Raw genomic sequence first — 26,368 nt, 5'->3', positions numbered from 1 at the left:
GCTGATGATAAACCATGTCCCACTGAGTCCCGGTCAGGCCTTGAAGACCACAGCACAGAGGGGCTGAGATAATGGGTGGGGGTGGGAGGCAGGAACTCCTGCGCTCTGCCTGGGGCAGAATGCCCGATGGAGCTCCAGGAGCTGGGCCTCCATGTCAGGTGGAAGATTTGCACACTCTTCCCGGTCACGAAGGACACGCAACTGTTAAGAAAGAAAAGAGGTCCAGGGAGCAGGGGAAAGAGCCTGGCAGTTGGAATCAGGGAGGCCTGTGCTCAATTGGACCTCGCCCTCCACTGGTGCGGGCCCGGATGAGCCACCTGCCATCCCAGTGACCTCATCTATAAAAAGTGGGCACTGATCCTACCCTTAGAGTAAGGCCGTGGGGGCTAAACGAATGGGTGCTGTTCACCCAAAGCTACACTCACTGGCAGCAAGGGGCAGAGCCGGAACTTAAATTTGTGTCTGTCTGGCTCCAAGCCTTGAACTCTGTTCTTGCTTAAGGTGCTGTGATTGCCCAACAAATGGTCTCTTGTTATTATGGAGCCAAACACAGCCCAGCATTGAAGAAAGCAAAGGAAGGGGCTGGCTTCATGTGCTTCCTACTAAGCAAGCCTGATAAACGGCCAGTGGATTGGCTTTTTTTTCCCCCTTCAACTGACAGAATTGCAAGAAGGCTGGTTTCTTGTCCAGCAGAAACTAGGGAGCCTCACTCCTGCGCTTCTCTCCATCACCTTCTCCCATGAGGGCCTCAACAAAACCTGGTAGCCTGGATTTGTGGGGAAAGCCCCAGGAGCAAACAGAGGACCCCACACAGTACTGCCCTGCAGCATGGGCTTCCCTTTCCCTTCCTCATCTGGTCATGCCTCAGTTTCCTGATCTGTAAAATGGGACTCATCAGATTAGGTACCCCATAGAGTCGCTGGGAGGATCGCAGACAGTGAACTAAGGAGTGCTCTCAGCATCACGGCTGGCACAGGTGGTGCTTGACAAATGTTTGCTATTATTACCCGTGCCCTGTCCCTGTCCTTGGGGAACTTTAAAACACGAGAGGAAGAAAACACATTGTTATGAGATAAGATTATAAACCAGTATACAAAATAGGACCCAATAATGTTCTTTAAAAAAGAGAAATATTATACATATGTAGAAAGAGAAAAAGACCAGAAGGAAATGTTGGCAGCACTTAACTCTTGGTGGCGATATTACAGATCTCTAAGTTTTTTTCTTTGTGCTTTTATGTATTCTCTACGGTTTTCACAATGCACATACCCCTTTTGCAATTGTGGGGGGGAAGCACTGTGAGAGCTGAGAGAAGCTGTCACTTGGAACTGAGCCCTTGGAGACAATGGTCCAGGGGAAGTGAATTTGAGCAGGGCCTGGAAGGATGGCAGAATTTGAACTGCGGAGGGGAGCTTTTTTGTTTCCTTGTTTTTGCTCCATCTCCTCCTCTAGATGTTGGGTTCCTTGAGGGCAGGGGCTGTGGTCTAGCTTGTTCACTGCTGTAACCCTAGCATCTTGAAAAAAAAAAAGGCTGATGCTTAGTAGGTGCTCAATAAATAATAATCTAGTGAATGAATAAATGACCTTGACTGCTCTGCTTAGCCTAGGAGACAAAGATGCTCTCAGTTTGCTGTCTAGCTGGTGTGCTGCCAAAACTGAGGTGCATGGTCTCCATGGCAACAGAAGAGGGCCAGACAGGCCAGCAGCATGAGGTAGATGCAGGGATTAGGAGCTCTGTATCTTTTGAAAGTGTGGCCTAGAGATTGGGACCATGGCAGTGGGTTCTTTCAACAGATGTTGAGGGAAAAAGAACTTCATAAATACGGTTAACTCAGTTGTTCACTGGACAGGTTTGTCAAATCAATCAATGAATATTCAGGCAGATAGTCTAGGTCTTTAAAGGGCAGGTGGGAAGCTCTTAGTGGTTGGAAGGCCAGGAACTCTGGAATGTTTGCTTTTAGTCTGGAATCTGCTGTGTGACCTTGGACATGTTACTGAACCTCTCTGGGCCTCAGCATGCTCATTCATAAAATGGGAATTTTGACCAGCTCTAAAATTACTTATAAAAAGATGTGTGTGGTAGAAATATAAAATGGTCCAGCTGCTAGGTAAAAGAGTTTGGTAGTTCCATAAAAATGATACATGGGGGCCAGGCACAGTGGCTCATGCCTGTAATCCTAGCACTCTGGGAGGCAGAGGCGGAAGAATTGCTCAAGGTCAGGAGTTCGAAACCAGCCTGAGCAAGAGCGAGACCCTCGTCTCTACTAAAAATAGAAACAAATTAATTGACCAACTAAAAATACATGGTGCGTATCCGAGTCACGGCACCAAAAAAAAAAAAAAAAAAAAAAAAAAATACATGGTGGCGCATGCCTGTAGTCCCAGCTACTTGGGAGGCTGAGGCAGAAGGATCGCTTGAGCCCAGGAGTTTGAGGTTGCTGTGAGCTAGGTTGATGCCACAGTAGTCTAGCCCTGGCAACAGAGTGACACTCTGACTCAAAAAAAAAAAAAAAAAAAGACACATAGAATTATATGACTCAGTGATTCCACTCCTAGGTATATACCCAAGAAAACTGAAAATAGGTACTGAAATACTTGTGCACAACGGTCATAGGAGCACTATTCACAATAGCCACAATGCCATCAATGAATGAATGGATAAAGGTGGTATATCGACACAATGGAATATCCTTCAGCCATAAAAGGGAATGAAATACTTATATGTGCTACAACACAGATGAACCTAAAAAACATTATGCTAAGTGAAAGAAGCAAGACCCAGGCTGGGCACAGTGGCTCACGCCTGTAATCCTAGCACTCTAGGAGGCCGAGGCAGGCGGATTGCTCAAAGGTCAGGAGTTCAAAACCAGCCTAACCAAGAGCGAGACTCCGTTTCTACTATAAATCAAAAAAAATTAATTGGCTAACTAATATATATAGAAAAAATTAGCTGGGCATGGTGGCACATGCCTCTAGTTTCAGCCACTCAGGAGGCGGAGGCAGTAGGATTGCTTGAGCCCAGGAGTTTGAGGTTGCTGGGAGCTAGGCTGACGCCATGGCACTCACTCTAGCCAAAAAATAAAAAGAAATTAAAGAAAAGAAAGAGAGGAGGGAACGGGAGGGGAGGGGAGGGGAGAATCAAGACCCTAAAGGTCACATATAGTATTGTATAATTCCATTTATATAAAATATCCAGAATAGGTAAATTCATAGAGACAAAATGCAGATTGGTGGTTGCCAGGGGCTAGAGGGAGAGGGTAACGGGGAGTGACTTCTTACCAGGTATGGAGTTTTCTTTTGGGGTGATAAAAATGTTTTGGAACTTGATAGAGGTGGTGATTGCACGACATTGTGAATGCAGTAAGTGCTAGTGAATTATACACTTTAAAATGGTTAATTTTATGTTATGTGAATTTTACCGTAATTAAAAAAAAGACATGAGTTCTCCAAGCATGCCTTTAAGTCTGAAGTTACATAATGAATTCCTGGGAGGCTGAAGATGGGCAAAGCTGAGGGCGGAGTTATGGGTGAAGCTAAGAGGACCACTTAGGCTCCCAATTTGCAAAATGGGGCTGATGCACCTTCTGTTTTCCTCACAGCACTACGGATGAGGGTCTTGAAAGCACTGTGTGAACACACCTTCACAGGGTGAACCCTCTGGAATGAAGCCAGACTGACAGCCAGTTGCTGGTTCATGTGGAGCCTTTGGGGACAAGTCACTCATTTTCCGCCGCTCCAGCAATAGTCTGGGAATATCCATACCTACCTTGGAGACAGGCTGTGTGTATACAGCGGACACCTCATAATCAGATCCCTTTCCTCTTTGTGGCTGCTCCCAGCCGCACTCTCAAACACAAAATGTGCGTTTCCAGAATATGCCCAAGAAAGCTGTGGTTCAGACAGGTTAAGGCACTATCCCAAGGTGACACAGTGAGTTTGCTTTTAGAACACAGATCTCCTGGCTCCAGGTCCCCGGAACTTCCCTCAAGCCTCCAAGGCTCATTCATTCTGCACGACAGGAGTTTGGCATCGACTACGCCCTTGGGCGCAGGTGTGCAAGACGAGAGATCCAGCTCAGGAGGCTCTGCGCAGACATGATCTTCGGGTCCTCATCACCTCGTGAGACAGGTGCTGCTGTCTCAGCGTGCAGGTTAAGAAAGTGACACAGTTTAACTGGGACTCAGAGAGGCCAAGCGAGTGGCACCAGGCCCTCAGACCAGAGGGCAGAGGTCTCGGATTCGAACTCGGCCACTCCGGCGGCCCGACGCCCGGAAGCCCCCGAGTGCGCGTGGCTCTGCGCGAGCGAGGCGCGCGGCGCTGGGAATCCCGAGCGGAGCTGGAAGCCGGGCCGTTCATTTGCATGCTAATACCCAGAATGCTCTTCCCCCCGCACACCGCTTCTCTTAATGGAAGCGCTCAGTTTGGAGCCGTGGAAAGTTTGGAACGCATACTTTGCTCCTTCTTTGCAAGTGTGGGAACTTCCCGCCCGCACACGCGGTGCCTGCAGTCTGGGGCTCCGAGCCAGGCGACTCGCCCGCGGCTGCCAGCGCTTCCCCGGCAGGGAAACCTCAGTGTCCAACCTTCGCGCCGCCGTAGCATCCCCGAGCCGGCCGGCCGGGGACAAAGCGCCCAGGCCTGGCGGCGGGGCCTGTGGCCAGAGCGCCCGGCGTCTCGTGGGGCTGCGGGCGCTGGAGATGCTCCCGGTTTGGGGAGGCCAGAGAGTGTTCCCCGACCCCTCTGGTACTCCCTCTTCCCTGGGAACTGTTAGGGCACCCGGAGTGGGGGAGGGGGCCTTGATCCTGTCCATCCCCCTCATGTTGTCCCCGGGGCACAAAGCTCGGCGTGCTGTGGTTTGGGGGAGAGGTTGGACGCTGGCCTCATCTCCCCAGTTCTTCCGGGCGCGCAACCCATACGGTTCAGTCAGTGCTCGGGGTGCAGAAGCAGCTCGGGAGGTTCGGCCTCTCCCCAGCCAGGACCCCGGGCCCTCTCTGGGGTTGGAGGCAGAGAGGCAGTCGCAGGCGACTTCTGGGGATTTCGCGCATCAGTGCGGGGCTCCGAAGGGTGGCCGACGACCTGCCGGTGCGCATAGCAGGCTGGGGGGCCGGGATCTGTACCCCTAGGTTCCTACCCACACCCCCATTCGCCGCCACTCTCGGCGGGGAGGGGAGGGACAGTGGTTGCTGGTTTGCTGGCTCGGCGCTTCGTTTGCATTGGTCCGGGGGGGCTGAGACTGCAGCCCCCGGCCCCGCGGGCGGGGTGGGGAGGCGGGGGCGGACGGGGGCTCAGGCTGCTCTAGCATTGGCGGAGCTGGGGAATGGGGAGGGGGGGCAGGAAGCGGGGGGAGCGGAGCTGCGGGGGGGTGTGTATAAATAGGGAAGGGGGGACGTGCATCCTCGGCTGGGTGAGGGGGGGGCGCTCGGCACAAAGAAAGTGGAAAGTTTGCAGCGCTGGGCGGCCGGGGCTAGGGATCCGGGCGCGCACGTGCAGGGCCGGGGGCGCTAGGGGCCCCCACGCCGAGCTCGCCGTTTCTTTTTTTTTTCTGCAAGCGAGGGGGGGTGTTGTTGGTATCGCCCCCTCCTTCTCCTCCCCCCAGGGGTGAAAGTGCAAGAGGAAGTGCAGCCGCTGCCATCTTTCCTCCGCTCCGAACACACGGAGCCCGGGGCCGCAGCGCCGCCGCTCCGTCGCCGCCTTCGCTTGGCCTGGGGAAGGGCCCACCCTGCCGCCGCCACCGCCCGCCCGCTCCAGCCGCCGCCGCCGCCACCGCCAGCCAAGCTCCCGGACCCGGCTCGCGCCGCCACCCCCGTGCGCGCCCCTCCGCCGCCGCCTTCGCCTTTTGTTTCCTCCGCTCCGGCGCCCCCGCCCCGGCTCGCGCTTTGCAGGGGACGCAGCGCGCGCCCCCAGCGGGCCCGGGAAAAGCCGCGGCGCGCGCGCGCCTGCGCGGCGGACCCCTCCTCCTCCTCCTTCCCGCGTGTGCGCGCCCCTCTTGGCTGCGCGCCGGCGCCGCCTGGCGGGCGGGAGGGGAGGTGGCAGGCGCGTTTGCAGGAGGGGCTCACCTCTTCATTCGCTTACCCCCCGGAAGGTAGACCTAGAAGGGGAGGCGGGCGGGCGGAGAGGAGAGACGAGCGCGCGATCCAGCGGGGGTGGGGGTGGCTATGTGGGGGGTGATGCACCCCGCCGTCTAGACTGTCCGATCCGGGCTGGGGGCGTGTGCGCTTGGCGCACCTGCGAGACTACAGAGCCCCGGGCGGGCACGTGTGGGGAGTGTGGACACGTCTGCTGCGCCCCGCTTCTCGCTGCCTAGGGGAAGGGAGGGGGCGGGCAGGTGCCGCGGCCCAGCTATTGGGAGGGGGCGGCGGCCATGGAGCGGGTGAACGACGCTTCCTGCGGCCCGTCGGGCTGCTACACCTACCAGGTGAGCAGACACAGCACGGAGATGCTGCACAACCTGAACCAGCAGCGCAAAAACGGCGGGCGCTTCTGCGACGTGCTCCTGCGCGTGGGCGATGAGAGCTTCCCAGCGCACCGCGCAGTGCTGGCCGCCTGCAGCGAGTACTTTGAGTCGGTGTTCAGCGCCCAGTTGGGCGACGGCGGAGCTGCAGATGGGGGTCCCGCTGATGTAGGGGGCGCGACGGCAGCCCCGGGCGGCGGGGCCGGGGGCAGCCGGGAGCTAGAGATGCACACTATCAGCTCCAAGGTGTTCGGGGACATTCTGGACTTCGCCTACACTTCCCGGATCGTGGTGCGCCTGGAGAGCTTCCCCGAACTCATGACGGCCGCCAAGTTCCTGCTGATGAGGTCGGTCATTGAGATCTGCCAAGAAGTGATCAAACAGTCCAATGTACAGATCCTGGTGCCCCCTGCCCGGGCCGACATCATGCTCTTTCGCCCCCCTGGGACCTCAGACTTGGGCTTCCCTTTGGACATGACCAACGGGGCAGCCTTGGCAGCCAACAGCAATGGCATCGCAGGCAGCATGCAGCCCGAGGATGAGGCAGCCCGGGCTGCTGGTGCAGCCATTGCAGGCCAAGCCTCCCTGCCTGTGTTACCTGGGGTGGACCGCTTGCCCATGGTGGCTGGACCCCTGTCCCCCCAACTGCTGACTTCTCCATTCCCCAATGTGGCATCCAGTGCCCCTCCCCTGACTGGCAAGCGAGGCCGGGGCCGCCCAAGGAAGGCCAACCTGCTGGACTCAATGTTTGGGTCCCCAGGGGGCCTGAGGGAGGCAGGGATCCTTCCATGTGGCCTATGTGGGAAGGTGTTCACTGATGCCAACCGGCTCCGGCAGCACGAAGCCCAGCACGGTGTCACCAGCCTCCAGCTGGGCTACATTGACCTTCCTCCTCCGAGGCTGGGTGAGAATGGGCTACCCATCTCTGAAGACCCAGATGGCCCCCGCAAGAGGAGCCGGACCAGGAAGCAGGTGGCCTGTGAGATCTGCGGCAAGATCTTTCGTGATGTGTACCATCTCAACCGGCACAAGCTGTCCCACTCCGGGGAGAAGCCCTACTCCTGCCCTGTGTGTGGGCTGCGGTTCAAGAGAAAAGACCGCATGTCCTACCATGTGCGGTCCCATGATGGGTCTGTGGGCAAGCCCTACATCTGCCAGAGCTGTGGGAAAGGCTTCTCCAGGTGAGGAAAGACACCCTCCTCCTCCCCTACTCTCCCATCACAACCTGTCTTAGTCTTGGCTCCTGAGGGAGCCCCTTGCCAAGATCTGGGGGTGTGGGACTTGTTGGGGGTCACTTGCCCTTACAGGGCCATGCCAGGTTTGGGGAGAGTGTTTTAAGGGTCCTGATTTGGGGGTGTTATGCTCAAGAGCTGCTTTCTCTTCCCTTAGGGAAGTTCTCTGACACTAGGTGTGCCCTACTGTCTCTCCTCCTTGGGGCCTGTGGGAAGGGGCCGGATTCCTCAGGCCAGAGCCACCAGGCCTCGCCATTCTTCTCCCTGGGCTCCCTTTGTGTTTCCGGCACCAGGCGTGGGGCCGCCTCTGGGGGCGGGAGACTGGTCTCCAGCAACTTTCCTCGCTTGAATGGAATGGCTGCTGAGGGAGGGACTGGAACAAGTGCATCAGGGACTCTACACTCCTGTGCCACCAAATCCCCCAACTCAGGGCTTGGGTGATCCTGGGTCAGTAGACTCCAGCTTTTCCTTCCACATGAACCTGGGATCACAGGACACAGAGTTGGGCACCCAGAGCTGCCTCTTAACACCCACATCTTTGATATGCTCTGACCTGGTGGCTCCAGAGCCTGGTGGAACCCACAGAGCCCATTTATGTTCTCAGAACAGAAAGGAAAAGAAGAGGCAGGATCTCTTTTTAGGTTCACTTTCTAGCGAGCCTGATGGGGAACTGAGGACTTGTCTGGGAGCAGAGGGTTGTTTTGTTTTTCTCTTAGAAAACATGCAGAATAAAAGGCTGGTTCTGACTTGGACCTTGTGTGGAGGACCCAGGGATGGAGAACTCCCTTAGAGGGGCCCCAGCCAGGAACCAGTCTTACCGGTCAGGCAGCCCCTGCCCACCTGCTCCGGCAGCGGGCATCTGGCTTACCAGCCCAGCTGGGGACTTAAGGCTCCATGGCTGGCCTCTGGGGACTGAATTCCATCCGGGTGGCATTCATTGGCTGCCGTGGCGGGAGAGGCTGGGGGAAGGGCAGGCTGAGTTTCTAAGGGGCTTTAGTCTGGACAATGAATCACACATACCCCCTCCCGGAAAGGCTGCAGTAAGGCAGCCCTGTCTCATTCAAAAGCCACCGCCTCTGGTCCTAGGAATCATTGAGTTTCTGGTTGGGGGATTTAGGGGGTTGGTAGGCAAGATCAGAAACAAATGCTCACTTCCCTTCCCCCCTCTAGAAAAAACCAGGGCAGAAAGGCTGGGCCTGTGGAGCCAGAGCTGGGTGGTGACTTTGTCTTTGTCATGTTGGGGTGAGGGAGAGGGCGTCCTCTCCAACAGTGTGTGTTGGGGGGTCTGGCCAAGTTTGTACCCCATCTCTCCGTGTCTTATTCTAAAGTCCTGCTTGGTTCTCTCTTTTCCAGGCCCGATCACTTGAACGGACATATCAAGCAGGTGCACACTTCTGAGCGGCCTCACAAGTGTCAGGTAGGGGTGGGCAGGGCACAGATGGGCTGGAGGATGCTGCTAGTCTCACAGCCGCGGCAGTGAGCAAGCTGATGTGTGTGCCGGGCCAGCTGACTGACCACTGCTTTGCACACCTCCCCACTGTCCCTGCACCCTCCCTCTGCTCTCCTTTGTTCTTCACCTCGGCCCCCCTCCCCTCACAGCTGATGTTCCCTCCTTCCTGGTCGCTTGGTCCTGGTTCCCACCCTGTCTTCGTCTTCACTCTGTTGCTTGGCTTTTTTCCTCTCCTGGTGTTTGCTGGCTCCTTGGATGGTGGCCTACATCGCACAGGTGTTGTGCTAGGGGACCTGGCACCTTGCTGGGCCTGGCTGCTGGTTTCCAGCAGTTTATAGGGACTACAGGGTTTTTAAAAGGGCTCCTGGTGGTCTAGCCAACAACTCTTCCCCGTGTCTAACCCAAGTAGAAGTTCCTCCTGGGTCCCCTCAGCTTAGGGCACAAGGCAGTGGGGGAGGCAGGAGGTCGGGAATGGGTAGTCTCAGCTTCTGACACTGGTACCTGTTTAACCCATCCTGAGCCAGGGTTTCTGGAGAATTGGAGAGCAAGGTGGTCTCCTCTTCTCTTGAGCTCTCTGCAGAGTAGCAGGGAGGGAAGTCTGGACCAGATTCTCACCCTTGGTTTGTCTGTTTGAACAATATCCAGGGGCCGCTGGCCCCCAGAAAATTGAGTGTCCTCTCCTGGCCACTGAGCATTCCTGTGTGGACAGAGAACATGTCTGTATCTTCTCCTTGGTTTTCTCCCCTCTCCTGTGCCAAGAGCTCGCCAACTGAGGGCAAGACATGGTTGTGGGGCGTTCGCTACCACCTCTGGTAGGATAACCTGCTTCTCCTTATCCCCTTGGTGGCAAGGGGAGGGTTCATGGCGACCTGTAGGGAGGGATGGATGTGTAGGGCCCAGAGCCTCCAGGAGCCAGGCGTGGAAGGTGTTCACAGATCTGCGTTAGGCGGCCTCACTCGAGGAGGGTGACCCAGGGTGGGCCTGCTGGGATCTGTCTTTGCCTTGCTGCCTTCTCTCTGTCTCTGATTCTCTCATCACAGAGCACATTCTGACTCTCCCAGGTAGTGTGCTGAGCAGCCCAGGCAGAGTAGGAGGAGCCCAGAGGGCAGTGGGGGCGTGCCCGGTGGTCTGGGTGGGTAACCTACACTCTCTGCCCTTTTTCCAGGTGTGGGTTGGGAGCAGCAGCGGCCTGCCGCCCCTGGAACCTCTTCCTAGCGACCTGCCATCATGGGACTTTGCCCAGCCTGCTTTGTGGAGGTCGTCCCATTCGGTTCCTGACACCGCCTTTTCCCTTTCTCTAAAAAAATCATTCCCAGCCCTTGAAAACCTGAGCCCAGCACACTCCAGCAACGCTCTCTTCTGCCCAGCCCCGCCGGGATATCTGAGGCAGGGCTGGACCACCCCAGAGAGCAGCAGGGCCTTTACCCAGTGGCCTGTGGGTTAGCCTGGGCCTCCCTAGACAGGGTTCAGCATGGAGGGTAACAGGAGTGGCAGTTGGCCTGAGACCCCTGCTTTTGGGAGAGGCCAGCAAAGTGGTTCCTGCCCACCACACCCAGCTCCTCCCTGGGTAACTTGGGGTCTTTCCCAGCTCAGGGCCCCCAAATGGGGGTAGCAAGGAGTACTTTTCTTGGTACCCCCCCATAGCCTCCAAGTTTCTTTCTGGGCTGTCTTGTCCCCCATTCCCCCCCCTCTTTAACAGATGGTACCCCTGGACATCTGTCCTTGCCTGGGTAATTTTGGAGGTTGGTGCTTTCCCTGGGAACTAAGCTACCAGTTTATCTGTTTCCCCTCCCCTGGCATCACTTCCAATAAGGCATAGGCTTTCAATAATGGGGACTGGCTACTCCTCCCCCTACTCTGGGAGTGAATCTGCCTCCAGAGAAGGCTCTGGCATAACTCCAGCTAGTGTCAGCCCACGCTGCCCTCTTCCCTTCCCACTCAGACAGGTCCTGCTTTCATCTCTGGCTAGTGCAGTAGACTTTGGTGTTTTTGAGGTTTATTAGCAGGTCTGCTCAGGAACTAAACTAATCAGTAGCTTTATATTGGGTCACCCCAGTATATGGCTTTTGGGGGCTGATAAAGCAGATGTAGACCCCCCTTGGATCCCATTGGTATGCCCTTTAGCCCCCGCAGGCTCTGCGGGGAGAACAGGAGTGATGATAAAAGTTTTCATTCTAACATTTGAGGCTTTGTGTGTTTTGTCCTTGGTCTGTGTCATAACACTGACATCATTGTCCCTTGGTGTAAGAGCTGGCTCCCACCCTGCCCTTCCAACACACACTCTCACAGACCTGCTGGCCCCACCTCTGCCCCGTAGCCAGAACTCCCCTAATGAGGACCAAGCAGGTGAAGACGTGCTGGCTGTGTGCTCTGGGCTGGCCAGCCAGCTGTGCCTGGGCTTGGTTAAATAGCAGGGTCTCTCTGGCATAGCGTGATATGCTGAAAGGATCAGAGGTGAAGGGGTGTCTCTCTGGGAGTTGGTTCCCTTGTCCCCCACCTGTGTCTGGCTGGGCATAGTCCATACCTCTCGTCCCCCACTGATGCTGCAGAGGATGAAAAGGGCCAGTGACAGAGACTGGTACCACAGCTTGAGTAGAAAGGCTATCTGAAGATAGGGACAGGGAGTTTCAGGCTAGACAGTGACACACAAGTCTCCTTGAGTCTTGGCCCAAGTGTCCTTAACTGGCCCAAATGCCCCAAGCACTGCTGGATTTGTGAACTCAGTGGGCTGGGACATTGCCCTCCTGTGAAGTAGCCTGAATCTGAGAGGCTGGAGCAGGTGAACTTCTCCCCTTGCTTTCAGGGGCCCCACTTCTCCGGGGCTGGCTAGAGAAAGAAAAAATTAGATGGGCATACGCTCAAGAAGAAGGGGGCCAAAAAAGCCCATGGAGCCAGACCTTCATGCACTGCCCTTAGACTCTTCCAGGGCTGTGGGAGAAGGCTGCTCCAGACACCCCTGAGGCTGCCAGAGTTCAAAGTCCACCGAGGGTGGGGGTGTGCACTAGTGTCCTTGGTACCATGTGGGTACCATTTGCAAGCTGCTCAACCGTTGGGAAGTAAAGCTTGAGGAAGTCTGGGAGGGGGAAACTGGCCAGGGAGGGAAGGGAACATGACTGGGGCTCAGGGTTGAGTGGTGGTGACCAGAGGTGAGGGTGGCTGGGCCAGGACCTGGTAGGTGTGCCTCCTAACAACAGCAGGCTGCCAGAGCATAGGGCTGCGGGCAGGACAGCCATTCTGAGCATCCTGCCGCTGGAACGCTCTCTTCCCGTAACAGTCCCTCTGTCTTCTCCCTGTCCCCAGGACAGGGAGTGCTTTTCTTCTGAGTGGCCCCAGCATGGAGGTTCTGAGTGTCTCCCCTTCTCTGAGATCTGTCTCTCCCTCAGCCACGTCTCTCCTGGGTCGTGTGGCCAGGCTCTTTCATTTTCTGTGTTGTCTGAACTTCTGGCAGGCCTAGACTTGGACTCGTACGCTTTCACAGTTTCCCCAGAAAACCTGGGGACTCCAGCCACAAAGGGCACAGTACTGGCACAGAGAAGCCAACAATCACTTCAGCTTGGCATTTTTTTTTTAACAGTGAGAGCTTTTGTTGTGTTTGTGTTTTTTTTTCCCCAGCAGCAGATTTACATTCCTAATTATGTTTGCTCAGGCTAAAGTTAGCTTTCATTCCTTGAGAGATAATCAATGGAGGATGGGGTGGGGGAAGCCTGCCCAATCTGGGATTTTAATTTTGCTTAGCTAATCCTCAAATGGATAATCCACTTGTGGATAATTGAGGTTTGGCTGTCTGTCATCTTTAGATAGCAAAGCATGACAGGCGAAGCCTTTAGAGGACAGATCCCAAAAGAAGGTTGGCAAGAGAAACAAGGTGTCTCTTTCATATCCCTCCAGTGGCTCCCTCTCCCAGGGACCAAAAAAGACAGAATCCTAAATGTGTGTTTTCAGCCCCATTTTCTTACATGTGGTCTATGTTGGTTCTTTTGAGTTTTGAGGCTTAGAACACTCTCCTTCTCACCATTGGAGGGGTGGTCCTCAGGTCACTCACTACCTGGGAAAGCCAGCTCTCGTCCCTGTATAAATTGACAGGTGCACCTCTCTTTCCTGCGGGTGTTTATGACAGCCCTCTCTCAGATTTACTGGTTGCTAGGTTCAGTGGAAGATTCTGATCTTTTCCTCCCACTGTGGCCTATCATTGGGTCACAGAGATCCCTGACTGAGGTGGGGCTCATTTGTGGCCATGAGAGCAAGCGTCTAGGATGCTTTCTGAGTCACCTAAGTGGTGGAATTTCCCTGCACAGATCCTTTCACCTCTCCCAATCGTAGGAGTCCTGGCTGCCAAGTACGGTATACTGTGTTAAAAAATATCAGCACCTTTCACTCACCAGAAGCTACCTCTGCTAATCTGGAGATGATAAGAGTGTAGGCGTGGGTGCTGGTTTCTCTTCCAGCTGTCCCTTGTCCTCTCAGGTCCTCTGCTGGCTCAGCTACAAATTGGGAAAGATAAGATAGCTCAGGGTGGCCGGAAGGATTGGTAAAGTCCTGGCCTGGCTGTGGCAGGGGCATACTGGGCTTTCTGTAGTAGCTGAGTCTTATGCTTTAGCCAAGTTCACTTTCTAAAGTTAGCTTCCTCATTTGTCAAATGAATCAACTGAATATATAAAAGAGACAAAAGCAGTATTTCATTAGCATACATTGTTCTGTTTAAGTTTGTAATGTTTACTTAAAAAGACAATGGCTGAGAAGAGCAAGGGGAGGCTATGCTAATGCAGGCGGATATTTGGGATTGCAGTAGCAAATTGGCATTTTCTACCTCCAAGCATTGCTTGTGCTTGTCTCTTCTTTGTACAGTAAGGAGATAGATAAATATTTGTACGTGGTAACAGTGTTCAGACACTTACCTTATGATCTCAGGGTCTCAGGATGTGCTTCTGTTAAAGAGAGAAGGCAGGGGCAGCTCCAAGCTAGCACAAGTTAACGTTTGATAGGTAATGCATTTAAAGGTGAATGTTGTTGTCTTTTACAGTTCTGAAACAGTAAACACACATACGGAGAAAAGAAATGAATCAGAATTGACTAGAACCCCTGAAACATGGAACCAAAATAGCTTGAAAGCAAACAGATTCAACTTTCCTCAGGGCTTCCCGACATTCAGTGACCCCCAGGGCTAACGTGCCTTTGCACACCCAAACTGAGGAAGGGATGTTAGGGGAGGTCAGCAACTGATAGACTATCAGTCAGGTGCTCAGGTATAGGAAGTGCCCAGTGACCTGGGGCCTCCTTCCCAGGGGGCTGGTGCTGACCTTTGGCTCCTGAGTCGTCCAACCTTGGGACCTGGCCGTGAAGTGGTGCTCTGCTCATACCTCAGCCCGCCATGGCCACGTTCTCTTGGAGGGTGGCAACGCAGCCTGCCTCAGAGGACTGCTGTAAGGATAGGTTGCATGAGATAAATGCCCCGAAAAGGCTAAGCGTGGTACCTGCCTGGCCAGAATGCGTGCTCATTAATGCAGGGTGATATTGTCATCCTTGTTACTGGCATTTCCCCAACTTAACATTTCACAAATTCTCTCGAAGCCTCCCGCCTTGTCCTCTCTGCTAATTCTCTCATTAGCAGAATTGACACTATCATTTAGGAGCTGCTTTTGCAATTTAAACTCAAAAACATTATGAAGCATTGTCTCTGTGCTTTGTCCTGCCTTTTCTTTCCATTTCCCTGTGGCCAAGGACTAATGTCACTTTTAAATAAAATGAATAAATTGAATTTTTTCTTTTTTTTTTTTTTTTTTGAGACAGAGTCTTGCTTTGTTGCCCTGGCTAGAGTGAGTGCCGTGGCGTCAGCCTAGCTCACGGCAACCTCAAACTCCTGGGCTCAAGCAATCCTCCTGCCTCAGCCTCCCGAGTAGCTGGGACTATAGGCATGTGCCACTATGCCTGGCTGATTTTTTCTATATATATTAGTTGGCCAAATAATTTCTTTCTATTTATAGTAGAGACAGGGTCTCCGCTCTTTCTCAGGCTGGTTTTGAACTCCTTACCTTGAGCAATCCGCCCTCCTCGGCCTCCCAGAGTGCTAGGATTATAGGCATGAGCCCCCGTACTGGCCTTGAATTCTTTGTTTAAAGCAATTAGGGGAAACCCAGGAATGGAGAACAGGAAGGCTGGTTTATTTGCCAATAACTCATCTGTAAATCCACTTACAGCCAATGCACCTAAAGTCAGTTCTTATTGTTAACAAATGAACAAATGTCTAACTCTTCGTTTTGTAGAGGAGTATAGAACTCTGCTGCCGTGTCCTGGGCGTGTAGCTGTTTACAACCAGTGGTTCCGGCTCAGGTGTCCTGTGAGGAGGTATCATGGGAAATCAGAGCAGCTGTTTGGCATTCTGGGTAGAGAGCCTAAACTAGGCCCTGAAGCTCTCTTTGCAAAGGAGAGTCTCCATGATGGCCAGAAACCGTTCTTGTTTTGCAGTGTGTTTGGTAGGGAGTCAGGTGTGGAATGCCGATTTCGCCTCATCTTATTTTCCTTTCTGCCCCAGACCTGCAACGCTTCTTTTGCCACCCGAGACCGTCTGCGCTCCCACCTGGCCTGTCATGAAGACAAGGTGCCCTGCCAGGTGTGTGGGAAGTACTTGCGGGCAGCATACATGGCAGACCACCTGAAGAAGCACAGTGAGGGGCCCAGCAACTTCTGCAGTATCTGTAACCGAGGTAATCTGCTCGCTGTTTTCTCACTTCCAGAGGATGGTGTGTCCGGAACCCCCTGCCTCAGACTCCACTCTTTGCACGGCCTTCCCTTCCCACTGAACAATAAGCGCCTTCATCACCCCGCTAGCTGTTCGTTACCCCCTCCTTCCCAAGAAACCTTGGGGTATTTGGAATGGGAGGTCCCAGGAGACCAGCAGGTGGGAACAGAAGGAGACAGTTTGTTCCCAAGCTTGGGCACGTAGCTCACCTGCTGCTCAGGTGGGAGGATGGATGCATTTTGCAGATACCACTGAAATACTGAGGTTGGTGGAGGAGTCCATAGGTCCCAAAGTGGGAGAAAAAAAGGGTCCTGTTTAAGAGCTTTTGCTGGCTGATTCATTGGCATATGAAATTCAGCAGCCAGGGAAGGAGGTCGAGTGTTGGAGATAAATAAAAGGCAGAAACTTTCTAGCACAAATGGTCAGAAGAGAGCCCAAACTCAGGTAGATTACAACCTTAATGACAGAGGAACATGGAAGGTGCTCTGAGCAGGGCGGCGTGTTTGAGGACAAGGTGGGCCTAGGTGGTGTCTCACTCTGTGGCAGTGGTGTCGTGTTAGATGAAATCAGGCCAGTCTCTGAGGCTCTGCTGGCTGTTGGAAGTGCTGGAGGTTGGCATTTTGTAAGCACAGTGTCAGTGAGGAGGCTTGTGCTGTATCTGTGCTGAAGGCAGTCGGGGCAGCTGTCCGTGTGAGCGTGAAGATGCTTCTGCATGGTGCACTTGCTTTGGCCAGCTGGGGATATTGTTGGGATGTCTTTATCTCCTGGGGCACTCTTGTCTCAATGCTTTTGGAAGTCTTGGGTATGGCTTAATGGGTCAATCACTGAACCAGGAGTCAAGGGACCCAGGGTGTAGTCCCTGCCCCTCCCTGTGGCCTTGAGTTCTCCCTTCCCCTCTCTAAGCTTCAGTTTCTTTGTTGTTTTTTTTTTTTGTTTTTTTTTTAAAGCTTCAGTTTCTTTGCCTCTCAAATGGAGTTAAGAACACCCCCCTCCTTCTCTCATACCTCACAGGGTTGTTGTAAGGATCCCAAGAGACAAGGTAGGTGAAAGTTCTCTGAACCCACATGGAGCTGCACACTTGAGAGGCCCATCCTTACACTTTGCAACAATGTTAAAAAGTACACTGCTTGCTGACACTCTTATTTGGAGCAGGCAAAACACCCTGCAGGCCTTGGCTGGAATCACTGGGTGCCTGTGCTGTGTCCATGTGTCCTGAGGCCCCTGGTGGAGGGAGATTGCTGAGTAGCTGGGTGTTCTTGGTGTCCTGGAGCTGGGTTCTATCCTGGGACTTCACACCTGGGGTTTGCCTTGAAGGCAACTGAATGTTTATACCACTAGGACACCTGTGAAAGCAGGGAAGTAGTAATTCAAGCCTCTGAAGCCATCTGTTCTATTTTCTGACATATCAGTAGAGCCCATTTCTGGCAGGAGCGTCTCCCAGATAGCAAGCAGGCTTGTGTGTGCAGGGAGAGTCATCAGGCCGTGGCTGACCATCTTGACTGGCGCTGCCCCAGCCCTAGAAAAAGATGGTTTCTTGTCGTGCTTCATCCCAAACTGGCTTCCTGACAGCACCCCCAAATAACCCCAAATCTACTGTAACATGCCATCAGCATGCATCTTGTCAAGTTTTCAATGTTGAAATTCCCAGTTTGAGAGCCGGGGTCAGAAAACAGAGACTGAACACCAGTGAGAGTGGAGGATAATAATTACAAAACTCAGAAAGCCCAGTTGAGATGGCAGAGTAGCACAAGAACGGGACAGGAAACCCAGGGCTACAGCCCTAGGGAGCCCAGCTCAGAAGGAAAGAAGAACTGAGAGCACCAGGGACAGTGGGAAAGTTGGCCCAGTTAGGAGGCAGCCGATGTGGCAAAGCTGACAGCTATTGTACGTCAGGATTTCTTTTCCAAGGGCTGGTAAGAAGACTTGGGTAACAGCCACAAGCTACGTGACTGGGATGGGAGAGCCAGAAGAGTAAAACCAGAGTCCACCTTTTCTCAGAAAAGCCAAGACCAGATCTGGATCACAGGCCAAACACCTTCATGTCCTAGAGTCACAGCAGGAAGTCCCATTCCTCCATGAAGACAAAAGAAGGTGCTGGTCCAACCCATGCTGGGTACTCAGAAGGAAGAGGAAACGATTGCAGTTTTTATCAGGAGAGAAGCAGGATTCTGCCTCTGGTCTCATTCCTTGGGCAGAAATAGGAAGAGGTCAAAAAGGAACAAAAATGAGGAAGAGGATAAAGTTCCTTCTGGGCACCAAAGACACTGAAACATTGGAATCAGAATGAGGAGAGCTCTGTGTTATCGTTTGCCTTGCTGCCACCAAGGCTATGCATACCGTAATGGAATAAATGAATGTTCTTATCCTTGCAACGGTTGAGCAGAGGCTCAGTGTTAGCCCACTGGACAGACTGGTTAAAGTTGAATCCGATGAACTTCCAGGTGTCCTCTGAGATCCTTCAGCCCCAACAATTCTTAAACAGTCAACTTAATTACCTACCTATAGAGCTGCCTTTTTCAGTCTTTGCCACAAAAATGACTCCTGTCGGTGAAGAATGGGGACGAGGGGAGGTAGCTTGACTGCCCTAGCCCCACACTTGAGTCAAATGCAAGTTAATGAGACAGATGACCCTGTTTTTGTCCTAGAAACGTATAGGGAGTACATGATGCCATTTGTAGAGGAAGATCATTTGTAGTGGGGGGAGTGTTATGGCTAGAAAACATTCCTTCATTTTTGAGTTGAGGAAATCAGTGGAGTTGAACAGTGGAAAAGAGAGACAGGATCACCATGATTTTCTTCCTTTCTTTTAAACTATCTCTAGCAGGGTCTTTGTATATATGCATATGTGCTGGTACAGGGAAGAAAGATAGCTTATCAGGAATCTGCCCTTTACAGAGACATTTGGACTCAAACATCATTGCTTAAAGGGTAAAGGAAACCCTCTCAGTCAGAGGTGAGCACACAAGCAAGTAAACACGGACAGCCCGCCGGACTGACATAAACCTATTTGGAAGGCCCCCTCCAACACAGGGCAGCTGGGAATGGCCCCTCCAGGTTTTGGACATTGAGAAAATAGTCCCCAGCCCTTTCTTGCATATGGAAGCTGTCAGAGGATGATTGGCTTCTGGAATGCAAATGGCAGATACAGCAGGCGAGAAAACGCAACTGAGGAGCAGTGGCCTTTTGGTAATAAACTCTTCATCTCTGGAGTGAGAGGGCGGGTGGCTTGTTGGTTGTAGTGGCAGTTATGTGTGTGCCCAGCGTCTCCATTGCGTGGATGCCTGGATCAAGCTGCCTCTTTGGCACTTGGTGAATCAGTGAATGGTGGGTAAGTTTAGAATTCCTGCTAAATATGTCTGGCTTCAAAGATGTGTTCTGCTCAGAAGCTCAGCTTCTGTTTCATCCCAACACTTGGCTGCTGAGTTGCTCTGTGTTTAAATTCTGGGCTTTAAGTGGCAGCTGTGGATCCACTCCCACCACCCTGCCATGTGGCTTCGCTATAGATAGTACAGTCTGCAGCTGGGGTAGAGTCAAGAGGACGCAACAGTTTCTCAGACTGTTTTTCAGGAAAACGCAGCAAGTTTGTATTGAGCATCTGCTGTATTCCCCTGGCAGAGCTCTCCTGTGAGAGTGAATATAATAATTCCTAGTGCTCTCCCCTGCCTTTCCTGTCCCCTTTGATTGCAGTGGACCTGCTCTGGTACACCATGGGAAGGGCTTCATACTACTTTAGAGGTCCCAAAGAGATTAAAAGCCAAAAGAAAAAATTCCCTTCTAAAGTGGCATCATCATAGTATCAGAAAGGTCTGCTATCTTGTGCTGGTTGCCAGGGACCAATGTCAGCTTGGTTCCATGGTGCCCACCCAAGGGGCAGGGCTGAAAGCCTCTTTCCCACCAGCCTTGTGTACTCATTCCTGACTTCAGCCTCCCTCTGAGGACCATTTGCATGTGACCCTCTTAAGCCAGTCTGTCCACCAGTGATGGGCCCTAGGCAGACCACTTTGGTCACAGTGCAAGACAGTTCACTCTGCCAGGCAGGACAGGACACCAGCATCTGGTCCAGGTGGAACTTTGAAATAGCTGTGTTGGGAAAGGAAGGAAAATTTGCCTGATGGCACATTTCCCTCCAGAACCACCAAGTGCTGCTGTCAGGGGAGTATTTGTCAAATAAGCTTCCCACAGGCCAGCCCTCTGTGTATCAGCAGCTTCCATTGTAACCCACCAACATGGCAGAGAAATGCATGTATATCAATGGTGATGGTGAAACCTACTGCAAAAGTCAAAGGGATGTTTCTAGGGTCCAGGGCCAATACACAGGAACCATTAAAGAATTAGCCCAGTGGTTAAGGGCCAAGTTCTGGTGGCACATGATCCTGGGGTTGGAGTCTAGGCTTTATCACTTAGTAGCTGTACATGTGATACCTAACCTTATCAAGCCTCCTATTTCTTCCTCTGTAAAATGGGTGTAATAGTAATTCACAGCACCTACATAGGGCATTGGGGGAATTCTACCAAGTAGTGCATGCAGTGTGCTGGGCCCTGGCACACCATCACCACCTGCTAAAGGTGAACTTTTATTACAGATCTAGCAGCATTCAAAACGCCATGCCACTTTAGGCTTTTTAAAAACAAGTCTCATGCAGACACCACGCAGTACTCTCTAGCTTCTGACCCTTAGCAGTGGATCTCACTGTTACCCTATGGCTATGTAATTTTAAAGGAAATGAAAATACCTGATAACATGTCAACCGGATCTGGAGTGGATTAAAGGGACACCATCAGGGCACTGGAGCCTCCAGAGGGCCTTATTCTGAAAAGCTTCGCTTCCTGCTTTCTGATCCTGGACCGCAGTGAGGTTCGATGGCATACCTCCTTCCCGTGAAATCCAAGTCAACAGCCTTTTACTGGCCCACCTGATTCTGTATCCTTGGACTTGTGGCTGCTGTGGAAGTGGCCCAACATCTGCCCTTCCCAGCCTGAGACGGTTTGTGGCTCAAACTGACTGAAGCATGTGGGGATGGGCTAGATTGCCCCTCCCCCCAAATAAAGACAAACAGATCATCCCTGTTTCTTCTTCTGGATGTGAACCTGGTGGATACTCCAGAATTGAACCAAAAAAACCACCGTGAATAAAAGATGATGGTGCCTCTTTGACGTGACATCTGTTTTTGTTGTTCTTCAAAAGGTCTAAACCAGGGGTCCTCAAACTTTTTAAACGGGGGGCCAGTTCACTGTCCCTCAGACCATTGGAGAGTGCGCAATGTGGGCCCAGAATGAGTCGGCTGCTAAGCAGGACAGGCAGCAGCGGCAAAAATACCTGGAGGGCCGGATAAATGTGCTAGGTGGCCTGCATGTAGCCCGCGGGCTGTAGTTTGAGGATGCCTGGTCTAAACAGTTACTAAATCCAGTTATGCTAAAGGTGGGAAAGTTGGAAAATAGAACACATCCTAACAGGTAAAAGAAGGGGGATCCCTGGGAGCATGCCTTTGGGATCCCTGTTTTGTCATCTAGTTTACTTTTACTAATGTTGAGCAGCCATTCTGCTGGCTGGAATCCCGTGGCTGCCCTACAGCCCCACGTACTTGTCTAACCACATTTCTAGCCATGGTCCCTCCTGCTGCAGGACATCCACTCAAGCCATTTGTTACTAAGGCACCAAACAAGCCTGGAGACAGTTGGCCTCTGGGCGTAGCAGGAGCAGATTCTCAGGCCATCTCAGCAGGTGGCCAGCCTGTGCCCCTCACCACAGCCTTGCAGAGTGGGCTTTGCAGAGAAGCTGATTTGTGGACAGTGCCACCCTCTGTCCCAAGCCATGTAGCTCATGTGATTATAGCCGATTTTTGTTTTATGGGGTTTTTTTCCCTGCCGGTGCATTGATCTTGAATGCAGCTGTTTTTGAGCCAAGGTGGGGGCCCTTCTAGGTGCAGCTGACCTGAGAGTGCTAGCCAGCGCGGCCAGAGGAGAGGCATGGGGGAAGGAGAGAGTTATATCTTGCTGGCCGCGGGATCTCATCTCCTTTTGTCTTGTTTAGGTTTCTCCTCTGCCTCCTACTTAAAGGTCCATGTTAAAACCCACCACGGTGTTCCCCTTCCCCAGGTCTCCAGGCACCAGGAGCCCATCCCGAATGGGGGAGCAGCGTTCCACTGCGCCAGGACCTATGGCAACAAAGGCAAGCGACCCCTTGCTCTGCACTTTGCTTCTCTGCGCAGACTGTGTTGTGGGGGCGCTGGGCCGGGTGTGGGGAGGCGGGAAGGTGGCCAGCTTTCTGGCTGCCTTGAGGAGGCTCAGAGATCTGAGTGGCAGTGGCCTCCAGGACAAAAGTCACAGTGGGTATCTCACTCTAGGGCAGTGAGGCTTTAGGGCACTGCCGAGATCCTGTCCCCGCCTCCTCTTCCCTAGCCCTCCTCCCTTCCCGGCCAGCCCCCACCGTCTGGAGCCCTGCAGGATGCCCTGGGCCCAGGGCAGAAGAGGAGCCCTGCATGACGAGTCACTGTGGGCCTGTCCATTGCCTGTAGCCTTGTAGGACAGTGTGGAGCTGCGGCTGAATGCTTTCTCCTCCTTTGACCTGTGGGGCGGCAGGAACCAATGGCTGGCTTCTCCGTGATAGGGGTGGTCGATTGCTGTGAACAGCCCTTTCTGGAGGGCCTCTGGCTGTGGTTGTGAGCTGCATGGCAAGAAATGAGCTACCTGACTTCTCTGACTCAGAGCTGGTTTGTGGAGTGGTCCCCAGGCCCACCTTCACTTGTTGGTCAGGTTGTTCTGTGGTATGTCACATGTCGTTGCCTTGGGGATGAGGCCAGGAGCTTGGCATATGGTAGAGATGGCAGAGATGGCATGCTCCATGCTCCCATCACAGACCTCCCTTCCCAGCATGGCTCTCTGGACCCAGGAAGGAAGCTGCGATTGGTAGAGGACTCCAGTGTGGACAGGGTAAGGCAGAGCAATCAGGGTTGTCTCTTAGCCCAGCTTGTTCTGGGCCCTGGGTGGGGATACCCAGCCACCTGAGTTGTTCAGAGTTGCTTTTAATCTCTGTGCTTTGGCTGCTTGGACCTGGAAGAGTTGGCAGAAGGAAGGCGGTAAGGGCAAGGCTTATGTTGGCAGCATCAGGAAAAGAATTGGCTTCTGTCTGAGCCATCGATAGGGTCTGCCGGGTTGAGGACCTCATGGCTCTGGTCCTGCCTGCCTGGCTAGGGTGCAGCTACTCTGGTGTAGGAGATGAGGCCATTGGTACACCTGCTCGGCATCATCAGCATAGCTGTTTTTCCCCCAGAGGCACCCAAGACAGTGCCCAGAGTTGGAGTCTCTGAGTTGTTTTGGGCAGAAGCAGTAGAAGTCCCCTCTCCACACCCCTTCCTTGAAGCAGGCTGAGATGATGGTGAGCAGTCCACGTGCAGCTGCATGAAGCGTCCACAGCAAGGGAGGCTGCCTCACCCTTGTAGGAACTCCAGGCTCCCAGACTTGCCAGCCAAACCTCCTTGTGTTCAGCCAGGGCCATGGCTGGCTGTCGGCTGCCTCCCACAGGCCGTGAGCTGGCACCCCATGACCCCTCCAGGAGGGGGAGTCTCCAAGGCCTGGCCTCATCTCTCCCCTGTGTTTTGTTTTTCCATAGAAGGCCAGAAATGCTCACATCAGGATCCGATTGAGAGCTCTGACTCCTATGGTGACCTCTCAGACGCCAGTGACTTGAAGACACCAGAGAAGCAGAGTGCCAATGGCTCTTTCTCGTGCGACATGGCGGTCCCCAAAAACAAAATGGAATCGGACGGGGAGAAGAAGTACCCATGCCCTGAATGTGGGAGCTTCTTCCGCTCTAAGTCCTACTTGAACAAACACATCCAGAAGGTGCATGTCCGGGCCCTCGGGGGCCCCCTGGGGGACCTGGGCCCTGCCCTCGGCTCACCTTTTTCTCCCCAGCAGAACATGTCTCTCCTCGAGTCCTTTGGGTTCCAGATTGTTCAGTCGGCCTTTGCATCATCTTTAGTGGATCCTGAGGTTGACCAGCAGCCCCTGGGGCCTGAGGGGAAGTGAGGCAGATGCTGCGTCCCCACCAACACAGCCACCCGGGGACTGCTGAGAAATGCTGTGAATGCGGAGGGAAGTGATGTCTTTGGGTTCTGTAGCTGAGAGATTTTTATTCATTTTTATCTCCCCCACCCCATAACCCCGACCCAACTCCTTCTCTACCACCCGTTCCCCGTGGTCTTTAGAAATAGATTTTCTTCTGATATTCTGCAGAAATATCAGCGAGACCCAGAATGGGATGAGGGCAGAAAACACTACATAGGCCTCCCAGGGAACACCAGTCCCAGTTCCCCTAAAGGGTGGAAGCTGGAATTCCTGGTGCTTAATTCTTAGTGACTCCCATCCCAAACCCAAACCCCATGGCGTTCTGGGACCTCAGTGATTTCGGTCTCCCACTTCTCTGACTCCTCATTCCCCCTCTCAATATCTCTAAAAAAAAGAAAAAAAAAAACACACTAGGGTCTCCACCCACTTATACAATGCTGATGCCCAACCGTTTTTAAGGAAGCCAGAAGCCTACAGCATCCCACGGACCATGGGGTGAGTGTCCTCCAAGAGCCCTCCTGAGCTCAGCCCTCAGCCTGGAGGGCGCCAGACCTTCTTGAGCCTTGCATGGAGGGAGGCTAGCAGGCTAGCACTTCACTGCTAGCACATGCTCAGCTATTGAGGACACCCCCACCCCAAATTCCAGTTCTTATGTGATTTTAACCATTCAACTTGCTGTTGGGTTTTAATTCTCTAATTATTATTATTGTTATTATTTTTTAGGACCAGTTGTAGTGAATTGCTACTGAAAGCTATCCCAGGTGATACAGAGCTCTTTGTAAACCGCAGTCACACGTTAGGGTTAGTATTAAACTTTGTTTAGATGTACCATAATTAACTTGGCTAGTTGATTGTTTGAAGTCTATGGATGAAATAGTTTTATGCAAAATTTTAAAAAATGCCAGTCTGGTCAGGGAGGTGGGAGGGTTTCAGTGCTGTTGGGAGCCAGGAAGGCAGGATAACCAGCAGGTAGGGACATTGTGTACCTCGGTTGTGTCACACGTGAGGAAGCCCAGGTTGACCTTGTGATGTGAATTGATCTGATCAGACTGTATTAAAAACGTTAGTACGTTACTCTACCTGCTCCTCTGAGTCCGGTTTTTCAGCTGTGGGGGTCTTTGGGACCTAGAGGTGGGCAGTCTATATAGCCCAGCACCTGGGGTTGGGGTGGGGGCCCAGGAGACCCCTCTTCCTCTTCTTTGTATCAGTTTTACTGGGATTGACAGGTGGATGTTCCCACTGAAGGCTTAGGTGCTGAGATTCACCCATTTGTTCAGAAATATTCACTGCTTGACTGGGTACAGTGGCTCATGCCTATCATCCTGGCACTCTGGGAGGCTGAGGTGGGAGTATTACTTGAGGTCAGTAGTTTGAGACCAGCCTGAGCAAGAGCTGGTCTTGCCCTTTATCTGTTTTCTACGATAAATAGAAAAATCAGCCAGACATGGTGGCACCCACCTGTAGTCCCAGCTACTCAGGAGGCTGAGGCAGGAGGATTGCTTGAGCCCAGGAGTTGAAGGTTGCAGTGAGCTCTGATGATGCCACTGTACTCTAGCCCAGGTGACAGAGCAAGACCCTATCTTAAAAAAAAAAAAAAAAAAAGAGTTCAAGAATACAAAGAAGGATAACTGGGCAAGCAAGGTTAAGGAGATAGTGACAGCAGGAGAGTAGGTAGGGTGGCCCAGGAAAGTGTGAGGTGGAGTTGGGACCCTGGGAGAGAAGACCTGGGTTGGAGGGGATCCAACATAGCAACTGGCTAGGACCTAAGGAAGGACATGGACAGGGAATCCTCATGGCCAAGAGGCTTTAAGAAACTGAGCAATTCGAATCTCCCAGCTCCATGTTGTCTGCCTGGTGTTAAGTGAAAGCTTATTGCACCTTGAGTGGTGAATGTATGAAGAAAAGAAGGAAGGAGAACAGTGAGCAAGATGCAAAATGTAAGCATGATGGAGCAAGAAGCAAGAATGAGAGGGAACAGCAAACTTATGGCACCTTGAGAAATCTCAGGGAAAAAGGAAACCCCTAGATGAATAGAAATAGCATTTAACCTCCAAACAAGAAGAAAACAACACAATGATAAAGGAGAGAAAAATAAACACAGACCAAGAGGAACAAACAAAGCACAAAATTATCTACACCATTAGTATCAATAATTACATTGTTCTGATTTGAAGGCAAAGACTTTCTGGATATTTTACAAAACATCTCTAAGCCATTTACACGAAATCTTGGGTAAGTTGCTGGGCTTTATGGAGTGTGTGGAATGGAGGCTTGGCCCATTTGATGTGAGTATCAAAGGAAAGGGGACCCTAGAATGCTGAGGCCCTGTCAACATGTGGCTTTGGGATCACCACAGAACCTGCCTGCTGGTCACACCTGCCAGCTGTTAAGTAGAGAACTTGGTCTTGAAACAAAGACGTGGCTGGGCTGGCCTG

General features: G+C 52.6%; 1 protein-coding gene across 6 annotated transcripts; it reads left to right on the top strand.

The window, feature by feature from the left end:
* Positions 1–5,428: 5,428 nt before the first annotated feature.
* On the top strand, positions 5,429–25,012 carry PATZ1 (POZ/BTB and AT hook containing zinc finger 1). 6 transcript variants are annotated; one of them, XR_012914285.1, is made up of 6 exons: positions 5,434–7,629; positions 9,034–9,097; positions 10,296–10,387; positions 15,660–15,831; positions 21,963–22,035; positions 23,476–23,619. XR_012914285.1 is itself a non-coding variant. In XM_075996706.1 (5 exons), exons 1-4 carry the CDS (start codon positions 6,359–6,361, stop codon positions 15,781–15,783), a joined length of 1,551 nt encoding a protein of 516 aa, XP_075852821.1. In that variant the 5' UTR covers positions 5,437–6,358; the 3' UTR covers positions 15,784–15,831; positions 23,476–23,619. The 6 variants fall into 6 exon arrangements, 5 of the variants coding, with proteins under 5 accessions (XP_012619419.1, XP_075852821.1, XP_012619418.1 ...); XM_075996706.1 differs by lacking the exon at positions 21,963–22,035 and having other exon boundaries at positions 5,437–7,629; XM_012763964.3 differs by lacking the exon at positions 10,296–10,387 and having other exon boundaries at positions 5,439–7,629; positions 23,476–25,012.
* Positions 25,013–26,368: the final 1,356 nt, after the last annotated feature.

This window comes from Microcebus murinus, chromosome 22 (genome assembly GCF_040939455.1).
Source record: "Microcebus murinus isolate Inina chromosome 22, M.murinus_Inina_mat1.0, whole genome shotgun sequence".
NCBI classification, from domain to species: Eukaryota; Metazoa; Chordata; class Mammalia; order Primates; family Cheirogaleidae; genus Microcebus; species Microcebus murinus.
This window is presented reverse-complemented; position numbering and strand designations above follow the sequence as displayed.

Bases quoted from the DNA above. Each gene is read 5' to 3' on its own strand.
- PATZ1 (XM_012763962.3), top strand. From the start codon at position 6,359: ATGGAGCGGGTGAACGACGCTTCCTGCGGCCCGTCGGGCTGCTACACC. The intron at 9,098-15,659 runs GTAGGGGTGGGC...TTTCTGCCCCAG, and splicing joins AGCGGCCTCACAAGTGTCAG to ACCTGCAACGCTTCTTTTGC. The intron at 22,036-23,475 runs GCAAGCGACCCC...GTTTTTCCATAG, and splicing joins CAGGACCTATGGCAACAAAG to AAGGCCAGAAATGCTCACAT.